Source organism: Suricata suricatta, chromosome 8, assembly GCF_006229205.1.
Source record: "Suricata suricatta isolate VVHF042 chromosome 8, meerkat_22Aug2017_6uvM2_HiC, whole genome shotgun sequence".
Lineage (NCBI taxonomy): Eukaryota > Metazoa > Chordata > Mammalia > Carnivora > Herpestidae > Suricata > Suricata suricatta.
The window spans coordinates 100604514-100627934 of record NC_043707.1 but is presented as its reverse complement, the minus strand read 5'-3'; the positions used below and the strand labels follow the sequence as shown (position 1 = coordinate 100627934).

Sequence of the window (23421 nt, the reverse complement as noted above, 5' to 3'; positions counted from 1 at the left end):
TTCAGAAGAGGCCTAGTAGAAGTAAAATGTATAAGAAGGAAGTTCTGGAGAAAAAGATAATTATTAAACACCTGTTGTGTACCTGGTGTTCTGTTAGTTATTGAGTGCACACTGTTGAACACAGAAATCTTGCTCTCATGGAACATATAATTCAGTGGGACTTCTCAACTTACGTAACTGTAGTTAAGGAGCAAACAAATATATATGGAATTACAACTTGGAATCAATTCTCTGTCAGGGAGAGTAAAAAAGGAAGGCATCTACTGTAGATTGGAGGGTCAGAGAAAGCTTCTCCAGGGAGGCAGTAACTCGCTGAGACCTGCATGGTGAGGAGGCATGTCCGTGATGTAAGAGTGGGGTCTCTCAGCACTTCCCAGGGATTCTTGAGAATTTCCCTGATCAGCTACCCAGTGCTCCTAAAGTTTGTTTTACATGTTCTCTGCTGTCCTCAGACTCTTTATCATTTACTCTAAGTAAGAAAACTGAGGTCATTGGATGGAATTCCCTTAACTCCATGTCAGCATACCTTCAAATTTTCCTCAGAATGATCTCTTTCTTTTCCAAATTACACTTTGTTTTTAATTACTTACTTAATTTTTAACATTTTATTTTGAAGTAATTTCTACACCCATTGTGTACAAACTTACAACCCTGAGATCAAGAGTCACATGCTCTACCAAGTGAGGCAGCTAGGCACCCCACTAAAGTTTATGTTTTTAGATTAATATAGGTGAGGTCCTCTTTCTTCAGTGGTAGTGTCTTGGAAAACTGTAAGACAATACCACAACTAAAAATATCCCAAAGTTTGTATTTTTAGATAATTGTTGATTTCGCATGGAGTTGCAGTAATATGGATGAGATCCTCTTTCTTCAGTGGTAGTGTCTTGGAAAACCATAGTACAATGTCACAGCCAGGTTATTGACATTGATATGGTTAGGATTTCCATCTCCACAAAGATCCTTCATATTGCCCTTTTATAGCCACATTTACTTCTCTCCTGCCCTATCCCCCTCTGCAATCCCCTGGCAACCATTTCTATAATTTTGTCATTTCAAGAATGTTACATAAATGGTGTCATTCAATATATAACCTTTTGGGATTGGCATTTTTGATTCAGTATAAATCTCAGGCGATTCATCAGACTGTTGCATGTATCAGTTCATTCTTTTTTATTGCTGAATAGTAGTCTGTGTTTTGGAATACATCAATTTATATAAACGTTCATCTGCTAAAGGACATCTGGGTTTCCAGTTTTTAGCGGTCATGAATATAATATCTCATATTATGAATATTGCTATAAATCATCCATGTGCAGGTTTTGTGTGAACATAAGTCTTTATTTCTCTGGGATAAATTTCCAGGAGTTCTATTTTTAGGATTGTATGGTAGTTGCATGTTTAGGTTTTAAGAAATTGCCAAACTGTTTTCCAAAATAGCTGTACCATTTTATATTTCTACCAGCAATATATGACTAATTCAGTTTCTCCAAATACTTGCCAGCATTTGGTATTATTACTGTTTTTTATTTGAGTCATCCTGATAGTATTGAGTAGTTTCTTTAAGTATTTTTGCATCCCTGCCCTCTTTCTCTTCTTCTGGGACTTCAGCTACATAAATAGCTCTATTCATTTTTTTTCCCAGTATTATATATTTTCCGGTTATTTCAATTTGGGTAATTTCTGTTGTTTTATGTTAAAATTTTTTAATGTTTATTTATTTTTGAGAGAGAGACAGACAGAATGTGAGGGGGGTGGGCAGACAGAGAGGGAGACACAGAATCCGAAGCAGGCTTCAGGCTCTTAACTGCAAGCACAAAGCCCGTTGCGGGGCTTGAACCCACGAACCGTGAGATCATGACCTGAGCCAAAGCTGGACGCTTAACTGACTGAGCCACCCAGGCACCCCTGTTGTTTTATCTTTTAGATCACCAATTTTTTTTCTATTGTTCCTTCTGTTCTATTGTTGTGCTCAACCATCATTTTATTTTTCATCTTTAAAATTTCCATTTAGTTCTTTTTATATTTTCTATGTGCTGAGGCTATTTTTTCATTTCTTTTGAGCTTGCTTATAATTGCTCACTTATGCATTTTTATGATGGCTTCTTTAAAATACGTCAAGTATCGCCTGGGTGGCTCAGTCGGTTAGGCTTTCAGCTCAGGTCATGATATCATAATTTGTGAGTTTGAGCTCTGTGTTGGGATCATCACTGACAGTGCAGGGCCTGCTTGGGATTGTGTCTTTCTCTCTCTCTCTGCCTCTCCCCTGCCTGTTCTCTCTCTCTCTCAAAATAGTAAATAAACATTTTTTAAAAAGTATTAAAATCTGTCAAATAATTTTAACATTTCTTTTACAGTGTTAACATCTGTAAATTATCTTTTTTCATTTTGAGATCTTATGTTATGATAAATGATTCCTTGGTATAATAAGTGATTTTTGATTGACATCTAGACATTTGAATTATTATGGGACTTTTCTATTTTAGTTTGTGTCCCTGACACCATTCCAGCAGAAGAAGGTAGGGGTACTACCTTGTTATCGCCAGATTGGGGCAGATGTTCTGGTTCCCCTCTTGACTTCTGTTGACACCCAAGACATGGGGTTTCTCATACTGTTACGCAAGGGATGGAGTTCTGGTCCCCCACTAGGATTCTACTGATATCTTCCTAGCAGATAGGGGTGTGGCTACCTCATTTCTCTTCCATTTGGCGTTCACTGACGTTGGGGTGAGGTGGCCTCATTACTTATTGTTGGGCATTGGCAAAAGGCTTGACTCTTCATCAGGCTTTGTATGAAACCATCCCAGCAGGGAGGGGGAGGAGCACCTCATTACTGCCAGATGGATGTGAAAGTCCAAGCTCCCCAGGTGGTATCCACTGCCACCACAGGGGAGAAACTGGCAGTTTCTCAACCCAAGAAGGATGAGAGACCTGGCTCCCTGCTCACCTTCTCTAACACCTTCCTGTGGGGAGATTGGGGCAACTAGTTACAGCTAACAAGGGTAAAAGTCTAGGTTCCCCTCTTGGCATATGCTGGTATAGGTGAGGGTGAGACCACAGTCTTTTCTGTAGTGGTTGGCTGAAGTAGTTACTGCCTATAAGCTTTCTGTCTAGGGGTGCATGGCTGGCTCAGTCAGTGGAACATAGGATTCTTGATTTTGAGATTGTAGATTTGATGAGTGTAGGGATTACTTGCAAAAATTAAATCTTAAAAATAAAAGTTTTTTGTCTTGCTAGGTTGCGTTCTTCCTGGTTCTTTAGCTAGAATGAAAAGATTTGGGGGGGGCGGCCTTTTTTTTTTTCATCTGTGCTTGTCTGCATTTCTGGGTTGCCAAGTGCTTCAACGTTAAGTGGGGTATATGAGGCAAGGAAAAAAAACTTCAGGAACTTCATCATGTCATTCTTTGGGTCCCAAGGTCCCTAGCTGATCTGCTTTTCCTCTCTTTATCTTTCAGCATGCATGATCTAGGCCCCAACTCACCTTCCCACCTTGTTTCTTGTCTTTCCCCACTTGTATGCTTAAATTTCTGGGATTGTACTATGTTCTTACTCATCTAGGTCTTTGCCTACATTCTTCTTCCCCTCTTTATCAGGGAAATGCAGCTCTACCCCTTTCTTATGTTCAAGCAATGTAGAACTACTTGCCATTTTCTAACCACATGTGTTTTGTGTTTTCACATCTCTGAGGCCTTTGGGAAGGCATTTTTTAATTGAGATAAAATTGACATATAAGTCAATTTCAAGTGTAAAGCGTGATTTGATATATGTATGCTAAGACTTTGTTTATGCTGTTTATTCTTCACTTAATCTCACTCACCTTTCTGCATCCTTGAATTTTTCTTCGTCTTTGAAGGACCTACTCAAAGATCATCTCTTCCATTGAATCTTTCTAGATCTTCAGGCATGATGAGTTGCTTCCTTTTCTTTGTTTCCATGGTACTTTGTACTTAGTTATGGTATACTGTATACTTTAGTTTGTTAACCATTGTTTGAGACTTTTACTCAATGGAATTTTTAATTCTTTGAGTTTAGGGTCATATCTTATTTTTCTTTGTAAAAACATTTGGTAGTGTTTGACATATAATAATTGTTTAATAACTGTTCAATGACTGGAAACTTACCGTGAATTATTTAATTAATTCCCCTGAAATAGAACTGAGGTGGTTTAAGGCTATCTCTAGAATGGCACTGCCTATAGAAATAGAATTTAAGCCACAAATGTGAGTCACATATGAAAGTTTAAAAAAATTTTTTTAACGTTTATTCATTTTTGAGAACAGAGAGAGACAGAGTGTGAGTGGGGGAGGGGCTGAGAAAGAGGGAAACAGAATATGAAGCAGGCTCCAGGCTCTGATCTGTCAGCATAGAGCCCAATGTGGGGCTCGAACTCACAAAATGTGAGATCATGACCTGAGCTGAAGTTGGACACTTAACCGACTGAGCCACTTAGGTGTCCCATGACATTTTAAATTTACAAGTGACCACACTTAAAAAGTAGAAACACATGAACCTAATTCATAATTTTATTCAACCTAATATATCCAAAATAACATTTAAGCATATGGTTAATAAGAAATTATTAATGAGATATTTTACATTTTTTTGTGCTATATCTTCAAAATCTGATATGTATTTTACACTTACAGCATCCCTCAGTTTGGACTGTCTGCATGTCAAATGCTCAGTAGCTATGTGTGCTAAGTAGCTACTGTATTGGACAGCACAGTAATTCCACAATAATGGATTTTTTTTTTAAATAATGGAATTCTTTCTTCCTTTTTTTCCTTCCTTTTTTCTTTTAAATGTTTATTTATTTTTGAGAGAGAGAGAGAGGCAGCACAAGTGGTGGAGGGGCAGAGAGAGAGAGACACGCAGAATCTGAAGCAGCCCCCAGGCTCCATGCTGTCAGCACAGAGCCTGATACGGGTTTCGAACCCACGAACTATGAGATCATGACCTGAGCTGAAATCAGACACTTAACCAACTAAGCCACCCAGGTGCCTCTGTTTATTTATTTTGAGATAGAGAGAGAATGGGAGAAGGGCAGAGAGAGAATCCAAGCAGGTTCCATGCTGTAATCACAGAGGCCAGTGTAGGACTCTATCTCACGAACTTGTGAGATCTGACCTGAACCAAGATCAAGGTCAATGCTTAACTTACTGAGCCACCCAGGTGCCCCTGGAATTCTTAATGTATAGTCATTTTTGTCCACTGTGATAGGTAAAGGTTCTCTTGATTTTTAACTCTTTAACCATAAATAAGTCTGCAAAATCCACTAGAAAGCAGTGCTCCCTTAAAAAAAAATACTTTAGTTCTGATTTAAGAGTGACGGGTTAGCCACCCAAATTCTATTTTTAGTATGAGTCTGCTGAAGTACGACTTAGAGTTTTCCCCTTGACTCCAGGCTATTTATTGACCTGGTCCCAACTATTCACTTACCCCAAACTATTCATAAGCCACCTTATATTGGGATAGCCATTATTTCTTTTACAGTAAATGTTGTTTAATTGATTCTTGATATTGTTGAGATAGATGTCATTCCAAAGCATCATATACTTCTGGCACTATTAAGATCAGGCAGCTCTCTAAAGGAGTTTCAGAAGTTGCCATATCCACTTTGAATTCATCTGACAGAAGGGGATTATAACCTCTAGATCCTTTTAATAACATTTGGATCTAGCCAGTGGTTCAATGAATTATAGACATGCATGTGGTAAATATATGTGTGTGTGTGTGTATGATAATGTGTTACAGTGAAATTGAAGAATAAACTCATAATGTAGTGGTAACATTAATTCCCCAGATTCAAAAGCTTAACACTAAGTTTATTTATACCTCATTTATGGTACATAAATTCTGCAAGTACATGGTGGGTTCTGTTCCATGGTTACCCTTGGATCTAAGCTGATGGAGACACCACTCTCAGAAAACTATACTGTCTAGAACTTGAAGACTCATTTGAAATGGCAGGAAAAAATAACATGGGAAATCATGCATTGACTTGCAGGTCTTTCAACTTATAGCCCATTGGCCAGAACTAGGCACATGGCCCCATCTAACTCCAAGGATGGGCTGGGAAATGTAGTTGTCTCTGTGTCCAGGAAGGCAAGTAGAACCAGATATCAGTGAATATCTGTAATATTTACCACAGCCTTGATTCTGCCACTTACTAGCTCTCTGATCTTGGAAAGCTACTTTTCTGAGCCCCGGTTTACTCATTTATAAGTTGTAGATAATAATATTCTTACCTCGTGGAATTGTTACATATATTATATGAAATACAGTTACATGGATGCACTTTCGAAATGTAAAGTATGCTGGAAATTTTAGCCATTCTTTAATCACTTTTTGAAATTAAAGTGCTGCTTATTTTTTTCCAGGTCTACTGAATGATGGAACTGTAGGCATTTTCAGGGGCAACCAGATGCGCTTAAAGCGAGCTTGCATTCGCAAGGCCAAGATCTCTGCCGTTGCTTTCCGAAAAGCCTTCTGTCACCACAAGTTAGTGGAACTTGATGCCACAGGTGTGAATGCTGACATCACAATTACAGACATTATCAGTGGGCTTGGCAGTAACAAATGGATCCAGCAAAATCTCCAGTGCCTAGTGCTGAACTCATTAACTCTCTCCCTCGAAGATCCTTACGAGCGATGCTTCAGCCGGCTTTCTGGCCTTCGAGCATTAAGCATCACTAACGTTCTCTTTTACAATGAAGACCTGGCTGAAGTTGCCTCATTGCCAAGATTAGAGAGCCTGGATATTTCTAACACCTCGATCACAGACATCACAGCTTTGCTGGCCTGCAAAGACCGACTCAAGTCTCTAACCATGCACCACTTGAAATGTTTAAAAATGACAACTACCCAGATACTGGATGTTGTTCGGGAACTAAAACATCTGAATCATCTTGACATTTCAGATGATAAACAGTTTACATCAGACATAGCTCTTCGCTTACTAGAACAAAAGGACATCCTACCCAACCTCGTCTCACTAGATGTTTCTGGGAGAAAGCATGTGACAGATAAAGCTGTTGAAGCCTTTATACAACAACGGCCCAGCATGCAGTTTGTAGGTTTGCTGGCCACTGATGCAGGTTACTCTGAATTCCTCACCGGCGAAGGACATTTGAAGGTTAGACTTTAAGTATTATTTTGTTAGGCTGACCAATGTCTTAGTTTGCATAAGACTCCATTAAGATGAATGTCTAACAATATATGGACCATGGTCGTGAAAGGGCATCATACAGTGGAAAGGCCTTGCTTTAGAGTGAGAGAGTCCTGATAAAAATCCTAGCTTACTTGCTTTGTGACTCAGAGCAAGCTATGATGTTACTTTTTGGGTTTCTGCTTATTTGTAAAACAGATACTCTTACAGAATTCTGAAAATTAATAATCATATATATAAAGTGCAAGTCCTACTAGGCCATGGATAAGTGATAATTCTCAATGTGGTAATGTTTGGGTATTTTGAACCACTGAAACATACCATTTCTAATAGATTATTTTATTTTTATTTTTGAGAGAGAGAGAGAGAGAGAGAGAGAGACAGTATGAGCAGGAGAGGGCCAGAGAGGGAGACACAGAATCTGAAGACCGGCCCCAGGCTCTGAGCTAGCTGTCAGCACAGAGCCCAATGTGGGGCTCAAACCCATGAACCATGAGATCATGACCTGAACCAAAGTCAGATACTCAACCGACTGAGCCACCCAGGCGCCCCACTAATAGATTACTTTAAAAAAGTTCTTGTTGAATTAATATCCATTGGGAAGTCAAGTTCTCCAAGGAGATCTTTACTGTAGAAATGGTGAAATTTTGCTTTTCTTAAGGTTTTTTAATGCCTAACGGTTTAAATTCATCTGCTTGGTATAGCTTGAGATTCAAAGATGAAAAACACACAGGATCTGTCTCCAAGGAGCTAAATCTGACAGGAGTGATGAGGGTACAATTATAAACCACTGTAAATCCAAGGATTTAATTGCTGTAAGGGTAGGAAAAATTTCTTCTAGCTGGAGAACTTGGGGCTTGATGGAAAAAATAGTATCTGAGTCAGACCATGAAGGATAGAATTACGGCAAGTTTAAGAAAAACTAATATTTTTCTAATATACACTGTATCCTCTAAATACTTTACATTAATAGGTATTAACTTCCCCCTACTTTTAAAGATGAGAAACATAGACTCATAGAAATTATATGATTTATGTTAGTTAGAACCAACATCTGGATTTACATTTAATTCCAGAGCCTATTTTTCTCCCTACTATCAATACTATTTAAGCAGAAACATCTTTTGATCCTACCTGGAGCAGAGTCAAGGATGGCCCAGAAGTGGATATTGTGACCCAAATGGCAAGGTATCTTTTTTGAGTAACTATCATTGACTCAAAAGAGGAAAAGGAAAAGTTAGTTATAAATATCTTATGAACATCTAAGTTCTTAAATTATTTGTAAATTTAGACTTAAAAAATAGAATGTAAAAAATGATTTTGAGTCACTCTTTTTATTCATTCAATGTTTATGTGCCTATGCAAGAGGCACTTTGCTGGGCATGGGGATTTGATGGTGAGGCCAGACTGACATGATCTTGCCCTCATGGAGCTTATAATTTAGTGAGGGAGTCAGACAATCAAATATCATATGCCAACATTGTGTGTGTGGTTTAAATATATATACACACATACACATTTAAATATATATTTAAATATATGTCACACATATATTTTTTATATATACTATACACACACGTATATATGCTTTAAACTGTATTGTGCTAAGAATCTGGAAGATACACAATATTATGTATGAGAATATTAAACAAATATGACTTAATTTAAAGCTTTTTCCAAATAATTTTTTTTAATCTTTATTTATTTTTGAGTGACAGAGAGACAGAGTGCAAGCAAGGGAGGGGCAGAGAGAGAGAAGGAGACAAAGAATCTGAATCAGGCTCAAGGCTCTGAGCTGTCAGCACAGAGTCTGACATGGAGCTTGAACCCATGAACCATGAGATCATGACCTGAGCTGTAGTCATGCTTAACTGACTGAGCCACCCAGGTGCCCCTTCTCTAAAGTTTATTTATTTCGAGAGAGGGAAAAAGGGAGAGAAAGAGACAGAGAGAGAGAGAGAAAGCAAGCAAGTTGGGAGGGGCAGAGAGACTGCTTTCTAGTGGATTTTGCAGACTTATTTATGACAGATAAATAAAGACTTAAAAAAATCATCCAGTTTAGCAAAGTTGATGATAAACTTGTCTGAAATGATTGTCTTAGTATTGTGATGCTTTAAATTACTTGAGATTGGCTTTTTGTCTTTACAAGCCTCAGTTTTTTAGGTCACACTAAGGAATGCAAGAAATAGAGACACTGTGACTCTCTAATATTCCTTATAAGACATTATGTAATACTCTGAATTGGTGGATATAAGAACAAGTGTTTTGTTTATTACACTTTCATGTGTGTTACTTAATTGGATTTCTTAACTCTCTGAGAGAGGTATTATTGCCTTCAGTGAGAGGAAATGTCTTTAATGGTTATAGCCAGCTGATATCAGAGTCTACCTTTGCGTCTTGGACTCTTTGATGCTAAAGCATGTGCCTTTCCAGTACATCTCATTGTCTCAGGTTGAGAATCTTAAGTTCTACTTGCCATAGAATTTCTGTCATCAACATTTTCCCACCCAATTTGCTTTTCTGTTACCATCCGTTTCCTCAATCTTCCACTTCTCCACAACTATGATCTTTTCTTGGCTTTCTCTTCTCTTTTTTCTTTTCTTTCCTTAGAAAGAGAAAAAGAGCATGAATGGGGAAGGGGGGCAGAGGGTGAGGGAGAGCATCTTAAGCAGACTCCACACGCATGGAGCCCAATGTTGGGCTCAATCTCACAGCTGTGGTATCATGACTTGAGCTGAAATCAAGAATTGGATCCTTAACCAACTGAGCCACCCAGGCACCCATCCACAATTAGGATTTGTTGGCCATCTCATTCCTAGACTTTGAGGTTATCTAGCATGCTGTGGTTTCCAGGTTCTGAGAATCACTGGAAATGTGCTAAACCCAATATTAATTTTCAGTCTTTATCTTATTTGATCTAAGGTGGCATTCATCACAGTTGTTAACCTCCTTCTTGAAATACTTATTTTTACTCAGCTTATTGGATGTCACTCTTGTCTTGTTTTTATCAAACTTTTCTGACTATCAGTCTTAATTTCCTTTAATAGTTCTTCCGCTCCCAGGTCTCTAATATTGGAGTGTTCCATTTCTTGGTCCTAAACTCTGTATGCTAGACTTCTTCCTTGAACTAAGACTAATATAGTGAACTGTAATCATCAACATTCAGTAAAGATCTATAGAAGTTTTTAGGCAGAAGAATTGATGCATTTCAAAAAACACTAAGTACTTTTTATTAAAAAAAAACAGCTCTTTATAGGTACTGGGATGGACTGATCTCAAAAGTATGTTGTTAAATGAAAAAAAACACAGTTTTGAATAGTGTATACTGGAAGCAACTTACATAATAACAAGTATAAGCACATGTTTGTAATGGATTAAATGTGTTACCCCCAAAATTCATATGTTGAAACCTTAATCCCACTGTTATGGTATTTGGAGGTGGAGCCTCTGGGGGGTAATTAGGCCATGGGCGTGGAGCCCTCATAAATAGGAATAATGCCCTTATTTAGGGCTAGAGAGCTAGCTAGCCCTCCTTCTACCATATGAAGATATGAGAAGTCTGCAATCCGCAAGTTAAAAAAGGGCCTTCATGAGAATCCAGCCATGTTGGCACCTTGATCTTGGACTTCCAGCTCCAGAACTTGTTAATTTTTTAAAATTAAGTCTATTTATTTTTGAGAGAGAGAGTGGGGAAGAGGCAGAGAGAGAGGGAAAAGAGAATCCCAAATGAGATGAGGGGCTCAGTCTCACAGCTGTGAGATCTCGACCTGAGCCGATATCAGGAGTCGGACACTTAGCTGACTGACCCACCCAGACACCCCTATTTATTTTGTTTTATTTTGCAGAGGAGGGGTAGAGGGAGAGCAAGACAGAGGATCCAAAGCAGGCTCTGCACTGACACCAGAGAGCCCTATGTGTAGCTCAAACCCACGAACCACAAGATCAAGACCTGAGCCGAAGTCAGATGCTTAACCAACTGAGCCACCAAGGCTCCCTGAACTTAGTAATTTTTTATATAGACATCACTTTAGGTCATCTGCCATGATGAAGACCTTTCTCCCGCAGGATCAATCTCCCCTCCCCTTTCTGGGCTGCCGTGTTCTCTCAGTTGTAAATTCAGGAATGGCGTCAAAGATAGTCTCCTACTAAGTACGTTTTAAAGATGTCTAGGGGCGCCTGGGTGGCTCAGTTGGTTGAGCATCTGGCTTCAGCTCAGGTCACAATCTCACAGTTCGTGGGTTCGAGCCCCACGTTGGGCTCTGTGCTGACAGCTAGCTCAGAGCCTGGAGCCTGTCTTCAGATTCTGTGTCTCCCTCTCTCTCTGACCTTCCACTGTTCGCATTGTCTATCTCTGTCTCTCAAAAATTAAATAAAAACATTAAAAAAATTTAAAAAAAAAGATATCTTAGTGCCCCTGCTCTCGAGAAATTCTGATCTAGTGGAGAAGATACAGATAAATTTTAAAATAGCTTTAATTCAGTGTGCAAGATGCTATGATGAGTTATATACAGAGTGTTATAAAAAAATTTTACCGTAGGGACACCTAGGTGGCTCAGTCCATTAAGCATCCGACTCTTGAAATCCACTTAGGTCATAATCTCACAGCTGTGAGACTGAGCTCCACATCAGGCTGTGTGCTGGAATTCTCTTTCTCCCTTTTTCTCTGTCTCTCCCCTGCTTGCTCTCTCTCAAAATAAATACTCATTTAAAAAAAAGGAAAGAAAGGTAAATTTTTCCTTAGAATATAAATTTTAATTTTTCTCAGTATATTAAATAGTATACTGTTTTAAATTGTTTTTAAGGGTGCCTGGATGGCTCAGTCAGTTAAATGTCTGACTCTTGATTTTGGCTCAGGTCATGATCTCACGTTTGAGATTGAGCTCCTGTCAGCCTGCTTGGGATTCTGGGTCTCCCTCTCTCTTTGCCCACTCCCCTGTCTCCGCCCCCCCACCCCCAGCCCCGACTTACACTCTTGGGAAACCAGTAAACACCTTAAATAAATTAATGAAATAGTTTGCAGATTTACAGACACATGTTTTTTTTTATCATCTAGCATATGAACTTGACTTAACTGAAGATGCTTATAGTTTGAGGAACCAGACTACTTGATTTGAAGGTTTATCACTGGCTAGAGAAGTATTGACCATTGAATAAAGCATACATGCAGTGAAATTTGTTGAGTATTTAATTTTCAGTAACAAAAGTTCTTTAATTTTACATTTAAAGATAACTCAAGGCTGTATTTCATATAGATACTAAAAAGTACTTGAATCAACCAAATGTGGGGTAAATCAAGTATTACTGAGATCATTGTTATACATTTTCCTGCTTGTAATCTTTTTCATTTCATATAATATTTTAATGTGTTTCCAAATCTAAGAAAATCTAAGAAAAAGTTCAGGATGATTAAAAAAGAACTGAACACTTGGAAATTTTTCATTATTCAATAACCATTTATATATGTGAATACATAATCAAGACCAATATGTATGTGTGTATATTTTATCTAGCTTAAAAAGCATTTGTAAAAAAAAAAAAAAAACTAAACACTTCCATTGTTACTTTTACAGTCTTACAAATGCTTAATATGTACTCTTGTGTCAGTTGGCACACATCTGTCCTTAGTCTGAGTCTTCTAACTTTGAGATACAGCTCTTTGAATGGCAGGTGGGGTTGTTTTGCATTTTTTTTACCTTAATGTGAGTAGGACAGATGCCAAGACCATAAATAACAAATGTGTAGCTTAAAGAAGGTGCAAATACTTACCCCAAAAGATGAAGTCACAAAGTCCCGAACACAGGCTGAGCAGATCCACAGGGAGGATGGCGGTCTGGGGGCTGAGTTCTTCTTATTCGTCTCTTTTGGGGCATTGTCACTTAGCAGCAGACGGGGTTTGTGTGGTAGACCAGTTATTTGAGGGATAGCAAAGGGAGGATAGGAACCTGGCTCTCAGGGACAAGGTTTTCATGTTTGCAACAATTCCAAGATTTTCTAAATCAAAATAATGCTTAGTTGATTTTTGAAATTGGATTTTTATTTTTATTTAGGGTCAAAATTAGGACATACATTCTCCACATATATTGTGTCACTTAAGAGAATGTCATCAAGCGGTTGGGCTCTCTCCAGCACGTGATTTATAGGAGATGTAATATCATTGCTTAAATTAATAAATTGAAAATCTTTTAAGTGTGTAAATAGTGTAGAAGTGTTGGTCTTATGTATTTCAAGTAAAAGTAGACAGCTGCACTTTTTTTTTGCACATTGAATTAAAATAACTTTCATAAGCAGCAAACATCAGTCTCTTTTTTTAACCAATACTAAAGACTGTCAGACCAAATGTTTATTTTTTTGAAGTATATTTCATCATTGGTGGTTACAGTTTTAAGTAGAATTTGATTGCCATTTCATAGCCATAAATGGAATTATAAACGCTGTTCCAATTTGGGTGTACGAGAACTTTTTTTTTTAACTATTTCTTTAGGAATATATTGAAATATCAAAATAGTTTGAATTGTGTTCTGTAATAAAGTATTAGTCAGTTAATTTAGAATGTACAATTTTAGGAAAATGTCATTTTTCAAATTTGTTTTTGATTCCTAGAAGTTTTTTTTTCTCAAGATACATTAAAGTCATTTCATTTCAAAAAAAAAAAAAAAAAAAAGAAGGTGCAAATAAGGTGAACACACTTGAGACCATTACTCAGGTTAATAAGTAGAGTTTTCAGCTACCCTGAAGTTCCTCTATGTGCCCCATCTAGGTCACAGCCTCCTCTTTCCTATAATCTCTCTTTTGACTTGAATAATATGTCCTTGCTTTTTTTTTTAATTTTTTGTTCAATTTTTGAGAGAGAGAGCACAAGTGGGGGAGAGGCAAAGAGAGAGACACAGAATCTGAAGCAGGCTCCAGACTCTGAGCTGTCAGCACAGAGCCTGATGTGGGGCTCGAACTCATGAATATGAGACCATGACCTAAGCCAAAGTCGGCCCCTTAACCAACTGAGCCACCTAGACACCCCATGTCCTTGGTTTTTTTAATAGGTTTATGAGCCACGTGTGTATCTCTAGGCATTTACTTAATCTGCTTATTTTTCAAAATTATGTCTTTTGAGTATCTTTTAATTTATAAATTCCTTATCCGTTCCTTTCTTTTCCTTATAATTTGTCTATTAACTGACCTAGCCTTTTTGAGTTGTAGACTTTCCCTCAGTCTGGATCTGGTTGTCTTCTTTTTTTATGACTTTTTTTTGTTTGAATTTTTAAGTACTCTACACTACAACCATGTGGGGCTTGAACTTAACAACCCTAAGATCAAGAGTTGCATGTGCCACTGACTAGGGCCTAGGGGACCCTGAATATTCTTTTTTTTTTTTTTAATCCTGGTTATTCTTGATTGTATACTCATGGTGCGTATTTCTCTGTCTTTGTATTTTCTGAAAATTAGTGGCTAGATTGGAGGCTTAATCAGACTTATGTCTGATCCCTTTGGTAAGACCCTTAGGTGTTCTGCTCTTTCAGTAACAAAGTATATAATGTATGGTGTTTTTCATTCTGTGATGTTAGTGGTTGTTGACACCCAGTATTTCATTCCATTAATTCATGTCCTTTGCATTTTTTAATTGGATTACCTTAAAATTTTTTTTGATGTTTATTTATTTATTTAACATTTATTTATTTTTGAGAGACAGAGAGAGACAGATCATGAGCAGGGGAGGGGCAGAGAGAGAGGGAGACACAGAATCTGAAGACAGGCTCCAGGCTCTGAGCTAGCTGTCAGCACAGAGCCCGACGCGGGGCTCGAACCCACGAACTGTGAGATCATGACCTGGGCTGAAGTCGGACAATCAACCAACTGAGCCACCCAGGTGCCGCAATGTTTATTTATTTTTGAGAGAAAGAGGGACAGAGAGAGAGGGAAACACACAATCTGAAGGAGGCTCCGGCCTCTAAGCTGTTAGCACAGCTGTGGCTCAAACCCACAAACTGTGAGATCATGAGCTGAGCCGAAATCTGACATTTAACCAACTGACTGAGCCACCCAGTTGCTCTTGTATTATTTTTATAGAAAGTCACCTAATATTGTGTGAACCACAACTTAAGAGAGATGTATTAACCTGTATAAATAAGAAATTCCTCAGACCTACTTTTGAACAGAATATTTTGTTTTAGGTGAACACTGTGCCCAACATAGAGCTCAAAATCACAACCCTGAGATCAAGGTTCACTTGCTTTACCAGCTGAGCCAGACGGGCACTCCTAAACAGACTCTCTTGATGTTGAATGGAAGCTAGATAAATCTGGGGAAATTAATTGACAGTTATTTGATGAATACTTATTGACTGCTTATTCTGAGCCACACATAAGGCTAATCGTTGGGGTACAGTGGTGAGTGGGTCGGTTGAGTGGGGGGATTATAATAATAGTTATGAAGGAGATGTTTCAGGGGGACCTGCTTTAGATTGGTGGGTCAGGGACGGCCTCTCCAAAGAAATGTCATTTAACATGAATTAGGAAGGATTAGTAGAAATTAGTCAAAGAAAGGAAGATTTCAGTCAGAAAGAATATTATATATAATTTTGCTGGGAAAGAGATTGGCTTATTGAAAGATCAGGAAGGGGCGCCTGGGTGGCTCAGTTGGTTAAGCATCTAACTTTGGCGCAGGTCATGATCTCAGTTCATGAGTTCAGGCCCCACATTGGGCTCTATGCTGAAAGCTCAGAGCCTGGACCTTGCTTTAGATTCTCTGTCTCTCTCTGTCTCTCTCTCTCTCTCTCTCTCTCTGCCCCTCCCCCACTTGTGTGTATGTGTGTGCTCTCTCTCTCTCAAAAATAAATAAACATTAAAAAAAAAAGATCGGAGAAAAAAGGCCAATGTAGCTTTAACATCTAGTTAGGGGAAGTAAGAGCCTAATCATATTGTAAGGCTTTATAAATAGAGTTAAATATCTTAAGCTTTACTTTAGGTGCAGTATAGAAAATCTTACCCATAGGCTTATCGTGGGGTCTAAGCCCATCTAACATCTCTTTAGCATACGTGCACCTTCATGGGATGACTATCCTGGGCGGGCTGGAGAGTAATCATCCCCATTTGTTTCAGGCCTTACATAGCTATCCTGGGTGCCATCTGTACAAATGGGGTTTGGATAGAGAAAGTTAGAGGGTTGAAAAAATCCTAAAAGCTAATCTGGCTATGTTTAAAGGTGTCTGGAGAAGCCAATGAAACTCAGATTGCAGAAGCATTAAAGCGGTACAGCGAACGAGCATTCTTTGTCCGGGAAGCTCTGTTTCACCTTTTTAGCCTGACTCATGTGATGGAAAAAACAAAGCCAGAAATTTTAAAGGTAAGAATAAGAAACTAGATACGAAGATTTTGGAATTTTCTCCCTGGATATAGATGATGGTTTTGTGAAGATAGTTGGTGAAAATTTGCATTTGATCTTTGGATTTTGGGGGTGGGGTGGGTAACGATTGGTGATGTATGATTTTAATTTTTAGCTATAAATGAGAGAGAAGATAGTTGTGTAAATTTTTTGAAGGTTTATAGTAGTCTCAATAAGCAGTATCAATGCCTTCCACTTGATATTTAACTACCTAAAGCCAGTGACCAGTGTGATTTTTTTTTTCACCATCTATAGTAGAAAATGGAATTATGACACTAGAATTACAACACTGCATGGTATTGCTTTCCATATAGACTTTTTATGGAAATACAATATTGGAATTCCGTAAGGCATCTTTCCATGACACTTATGGACCACCTGTGCTTTCATAATTAATTTATGTTATTCCTTAGTTAAAATCTCGTAACCAGGACAGCTTTTGAAGGCCAAGAAAGGACGATTTTTTTAAAAGTAGACTCCAGGCCCAGAATGTAGCCAAACTTGGGGCTTGATTCCATGACCATGAGATCATGAACTGAGCTAAAATCAAGAATCAGATGCCTACAGTGCCTGGGTGACTCAGTTAAGTGTCCAATGCTTAACTGACTGAGCTACCCAGGCACCCCATCCAAAGATAATTCTTATACACATTTGAAGCCAGTGAGTATAGGACTATTATATTTGATGCCTCATTTAGTGGGCACAACAATCCCAAAAGATAAATTTTATCTCTTATTTTACAGATTGTGTAACTGAGGGTCTGTGAGATAAATAATGTAACAGTAAGTTAGTGGCAGAGCCAAAAGTGACTAAACTACCCAATTATCTTAAATTTTGAGAATGGGGTACTTAACATTTCAATCACTGATATGCTGTTATCTCTAACACCTGTCACCCCCTCCATATATACCGGAGGATATTGGTATATGAACACTTGGTATGGGAATTATCTTTTTTTGGTTTTGGTTACTATGAACCTAAGCAACCAAGGACCTCTAGTCCTCATCTAAAATACTTACTCATTCATTGATTCAGAATGGTACAGAGAAACGTGAAAGAATATAGACAATTCTTTTAAGGAATTTAGCTACAAAGGAGCGCAAAGGAAAAACATGGTAGTTGACTGAAGAAGTAGTTGGCTTTTTTTTTCTTTTTTAAGATGGGAGAAAAATAGCTTGTTTGTCCTGTGCTGATATGAATGTTCCACTCCAGAATGAAAAATTCATATAGGGGAGGGAAGAGAGCTGGAGCTACATGTTGATGAGTGACTATTGTGCCCTAGGCTCTTTGCACTTGAGGATAAAAAAGATAAAACATCTTAGAAATTATCATAGATCAACAAAGTAAGGACCCCTGTTAAGAAGGCTTGTATTTATACTGTAAATAAAGAGAACAAATTTTTTTTCCAGCTTGTGGTTACTGGGATGAGAAACCACCCTATGAATTTGCCAGTACAACTTGCTGCAAGCGCCTGTGTGTTTAACTTAACTAAGCAGGATCTTGCTGCAGGAATGCCTGTCCGACTGCTGGCTGATGTGACCCATTTGCTGCTCAAAGCCATGGAACATTTTCCCAATCACCAGCAGGTAAGCATGTGGGAATTCCTAATCAGGTAGTCCTTTTAGTATCCCCTACCTACCTCCTTACCTCTAGAAAGTTCAATTTAGTAGACCAAGACTGGAAATCCAAATGGCTTTGCAGGCTGTTAAGTCATACATTTATGGTATAATTGAGTGTAGGACAACAGAGAAGTAGAAAACTGAAGAGTGCATTCCCTGCCTAAGAGTATTTAAATCCAGATGTTGAGGGAAATAGTGCAAATCATAAAAAAATGCATCTTCCACCTCAATTTTGAGTTTATGATAATTTCAGTCAAACAGCCGTAGCCTGTTTGTTCTGGGCAAGGCACTACCAAGTACTGGGTTGCAGAAACGAATAAGACGTGGATTTTCTATTTCTAGCAGTATGGTGGACTACATATGTAGCCTGTCCTATCCTTGGGATGAAAACTAAAAATGTTGCTTGAATTATATTTAAAAAAATGTTTTTAATTTAATTTGGGAAAGAGCATATGGGCACATAAGCAGGGGGAGGGCAGAGCAAGAGGAGAGGGAATCATAAGCAGGCTTTCACACTGTTGGCACGCAAGGCTCGGTCTCACGAATCGTGAGATCATGATAGGAGCTGAAATCAGCAGATGCTTAACCAACTGAGCCACCCAGGGGTCCCTATATTCTTAATTAAAATTTAGCAGGCAGTTGATAAGTTAATAAAAAAACACTCAGAGCTTGGGGTGCCTGAGTGGCTCAGTCAGTTGAGCATCTTGACTTTGGCTCAGGTCATGATCTCACAGTTCTTGAGTTCAAGCCCCACATTGGGCTCACTGCTGTCAGTACAGAGCCCACTTTGGGTCCTATCTTCCTCTCTCTCTGCCCCTCCCCTGCTCATGCTACCTCTCTATCTGTCTCAAAAATAAACATTTAAAAAAATTATGTTGGAACACTTAGGTGGCTCAGTCGGTTAAGTGTCCTTCTTGGGCTCAGGTCATGATCTCACAGTTTGTGCGTTTGAGCCCCGTGTCAGGTTCTGTGTTGACAGCTAGCTCAGAGCCCAGGCCTGTCTTCAGATTCTGGGTGTCTTCCTCTCTCTCTGATCCTCCCATGCTCAACACTGTCTCTCTCTCTCAAAAATAAATTTTAAAAACATTTAAAAAAAAAGAAGACAAAAAAATTATGTTAAAAAAATACTCAAGAGGGGAAAAACTAAGTAAAAATGACAACCCAGATTGGTGAATGTATCATTAAAGACGGCTTACTTCATTGAGGGTAATTGCCAAATGGGATGAACTTTAGGCTTTGGCTTTTGTGGCCTCTGGAAGCCAGGTAGACAGAGGACAAAGCGGAACCCACCCAAAGGCCACCAGAAAGGAAGACGATTAACTGGTATTAATTCTATTTCTTATCCTATTTCATCTAATGGAAAAGACAAAATATGTGCAAGTAAACTTGTATGGATCCAGTGGAAGTTAGTCTTCCAATAGTAGGCAGGGAGAATAAAGTTGTAAGAAATAATTAGTATTTCATCAGTCACTTTTTTTTTTTTTTATAAAGGCTACCCCTGGTTAATAAATAACAAAGCAATATTTCACTCAGGAATTTTTCTCTCCCTTTGGTTCTTTAGTTACAGAAGAATTGCCTCCTTTCACTTTGTAGTGACCGGATCCTTCAAGATGTTCCATTCAACAGGCAAGTGATAGCCCTAGAACTTAAAATGGGGCAAAATCTGTTATGGGCCATTTCTTACAGTTGATATATCCTTGGTGTACAGTTAAATTAAGTGGATGGGATTGTGCATTACCTCATAGAATGCTAACTCTACTTTCTCTAATTTAGTACTTTGACATTCCTGATAGCACTGTCCTGACCGTTTTCATAGCCCTTTTCTTCAAAATGCATATTTTATATTATGGTTTTTAGACTATCCAGACAATATTGTGGGCTGAAGAAACTGAGGCATTTAGATTCCATGTCTTTCTCATGGTTTTGTGTCTAGTAACTGCAAGGCCAGAAAGACTCAAGTCTTCTAGTGTCCTTTCTCTGTATCATATTTCTTATTATTACTGTTATTTGATATTGAATTATAGAAGAAGCTTCTTAAGCAGAGGTTAAGGGAGGTTAGGTAAATGGATTCAAGTATAAACAGTTCCTTTGTTTTCTAGGATGTTGTGATTTGAGAGCTTAAAAGGTGATTTTTTTTTGTCATCTTAATATTTTAAATATGATTTTTTAATGATGGTATTTAAAAAAAAATGTATCTTATAGTTTTATGAAAAGTGTGTATCTCAAGCAGCAATTTTACTGTGACTGACTTTTATTTGGATAAGAGTCCACTGTTATCTGGCACAGCTGAGGAATAAGGTGTTGCATTTACTATTTCACATAAATAGTTTGGATAAGAATATAACAGCAGATATCTCATGTAGATTACTAATTTTATTTTATAAATATTGAGCAACTGTACTGATTACATGAAGTCATATGTAGGAAGGACATAGTCACTCTACTAAAAGAAAATGATCAACTAACCCAAGAGTGGAAAAAAATTTTTTATAGGTCCAGCTAATAATATTTTGGGCTTATGACCCATAGGGTCTCTGTTTGAGGTACTTAACTCTGCCATTGTACCTCCAAAGCAGTCATAGACAATATATATAAAAATAAATAAATGGGAATTTTACTGTGTTCCCATAAAACTGTAGAAAACAGGCAGCTGGACCCATAGCTTTAAGATCACTAAATGTAGACTATCATTTACTTACCTCTGCTCTAGCCAATGCACTGTGCTAGATTTGAGCTTCTTTGTGGTCAGAGACTGTGATTGGTTAATCTCTTTGTCTCTAGTGCTTAAGTGGATGTTTGGTGGATGAATGAATGAAAAATGAGTATAACAGAAGACAGAATTTTTCATAGAAGAAGATGACAATGCATTGGGCCCCCAAACGAGGAGGGAAAGATTTCATCTGATTGGTGATCATTAAAGATTTCATGTTAGTGATGGCATTGAGATCATAAAGATAACAACTAACCTGTATAAAAGCACTTCCTATTGCCAGATGCTATGCTGTTTTACTTATGCTATTCAGTCCTTACAGTCTTGTGAAATTGTTACTTTATAATCTTAATTTTATAGATGAAGAAACAGAGGCATAGAGAGGTTTAGTAACTTTTTTTTTAATTTTTAAAAAACATTTATTATTGAGACAGAAACAGAGCATGAGTGAAGGAGGGGCAGAAAGAGAGGGAGACACAGAATCTGAAGTAGGCTCCAGGCTCTGAGCTGTCAGCACAGAGCCTGACACGGGGCTCGAACCCACGAACCACACTGTGAGATCATGATCTGAGCCGAAGTCGGCCTCCTAACCAACTGAGCCACCCAGGCGCCCTGGTTTCGTAACTTTCTTAAGGTGATAAGATAGCAAGTGCAGAAATAAGGTTTAAATCCAGAATGGCTCCAGAACCTCTACTTTTTACATCCATGCTGTATTGCTTTGAAGACAAGAGCTGGTCGAACTGATTGTTTTATATTGTGGAAACTGCACAAATAAAGACAGAATAATAATTCTAATAAAAAAAATAACCTTTATCAAAAGCTTGGTATGTGCCAGGTTCTATACTAAATCCTAAATTTTATATGTAGTATCATTTAATCCTCACAACATTCCTATAGAATAGATTTTATTATTTTACAGGTGGGAAAATTGAAGTTCATAGAGATTAAGGAAATTACCCTAAGTTCCCAAAGTTAGTAAGTGGTGGAAGTGGTATTTGAATATGGGCTGACTCCAGAGCGTGTGATATTCTTAATGACTTTACTGCTCTGCTTCATGAGATAAAAGAATTTATTTTATTTTTATCAGCAACATTAGTTAGAACTAAAATTCAAACCCCAAAATATAAGGAAGTTCAGGATCTGTGTTCTTAACTATCAGGCTATCTTAACTCATAACTGGGCATGTTTGGAGACTAATAAGCAGTCCACTTTGCAGTAAGCATAGGATAGGCAGGAAAAAAGATTTGAAAGTATGGGCCCATTGTCCAAAAATACTGTGACTACAGGAGTGACATCGTAAGTTCTCTGACAGATTTATGTATTCCTGATGTGTAGACACAAATTGAAGGGAAAACAAGGGAGGCAGAATGGCCTATTAGGAATCCATTGTAAAAGAGTCAGAGATGGCTTTGGGAATAGAAAGAAGGTAACAGTAAATTTGATGGAATTTGCAGAGGATACTTTGTATCACTGTAATTCAGCCAACATGTATTAAACACTGTGTGTAAAGCTCTGTATTGGGTTCTTGGTAAAGAGGACTAAATAGGATATGGGCCTTTACCTCGAGGAACTCAGGTGAGGCTAGGATAATCACAACTCTCAGAGTTACAAACAAATGCTAAGAAGCAGTGAGAAGGCAGTGATAAACTTGTCAAGGAAAGCTTCTCAGAGGAAGTGAAATTTGAGCTGAGTCTTGAAAGATGAAATTATGGGGAAGATAATCAGATATATTCCATGGTGTCATCCTGATTTCTCTCCTGTCTCACACCCCATTCAGTCCTTTGACAAATCCAGCTATCTTCAAAATATATCTAGAATTCAACCATTTCTCTTCACGTCCATTTCTAACACTTGGACTGGACTAAAAGTGATTTCTCTCCTGAATCATGTGGTAGCCTCCGAACTGCTCTCTTTGCTTCTTTCTTTGTCCTCTTGAAGTTCATTTTAAACACAGCTAATAGAATAATCCTATTTAAAATGTAAGAAAGTTCATGTCACATCTTTGCTTAGAATCTTTCTCTGGCTTTCCATCTCATTCAGAATAAAAGCTAGTTCTTTACAAAGACTCTGTAAGGTCTGGTCCCCTGTTACCTCTGACCTCATCTCTTAGCACTGCACGTCTTCTTGTTCTCTCTGTTCTGGCCTCACTGGCTTCCACGCTGTTTCTTAAAACTGCCAGGCATATTCCCTATTCAGGGACCTGTGTCTGCCATTCCCGCTGCCTGGAATGCTTTTCCCCAAGATAACCACAAGGCCAGCTCTCTTGCTTCCTCAGAAGTTTCAGTGAGGCTTTTTCTAGTTCAACATTTCCTATCCTCTTTACCTGCCTAATTTTTTTTTCTCTGTAGCATGTGCCATGTATTTTACTTACTTGATTTATGATCTGTCATCCACACTACAATGTAGGCTCTATGAGAGTAGAGATATTCTTCTGTTTTGTTCACTGCTCGATCTCCAGCACCAGGAACAATATCTGACACAAAGCAGGGGCTCAATAAATGTTTGTGAATGAATGAATGAATATTTACTTCTGTTGTGCTAGGTGTATATTG

The 23421-nt window shown here is 38.2% G+C and overlaps 1 protein-coding gene across 1 annotated transcript in view; it reads left to right on the top strand.

The window, feature by feature from the left end:
- The window catches only part of ZYG11B (zyg-11 family member B, cell cycle regulator), a 62772-nt gene that overhangs the window by 5146 nt on the left and 34205 nt on the right, over window positions 1–23421 (top strand). The window contains exons 2-6 of the mRNA XM_029948117.1: window positions 6378–7132; window positions 8309–8353; window positions 16361–16501; window positions 17950–18126; window positions 19721–19785. Coding sequence (XP_029803977.1) covers window positions 6378–7132; window positions 8309–8353; window positions 16361–16501; window positions 17950–18126; window positions 19721–19785 — 1183 coding nt within the window. The remainder of the gene's footprint in view (window positions 1–6377; window positions 7133–8308; window positions 8354–16360; window positions 16502–17949; window positions 18127–19720; window positions 19786–23421) is intronic.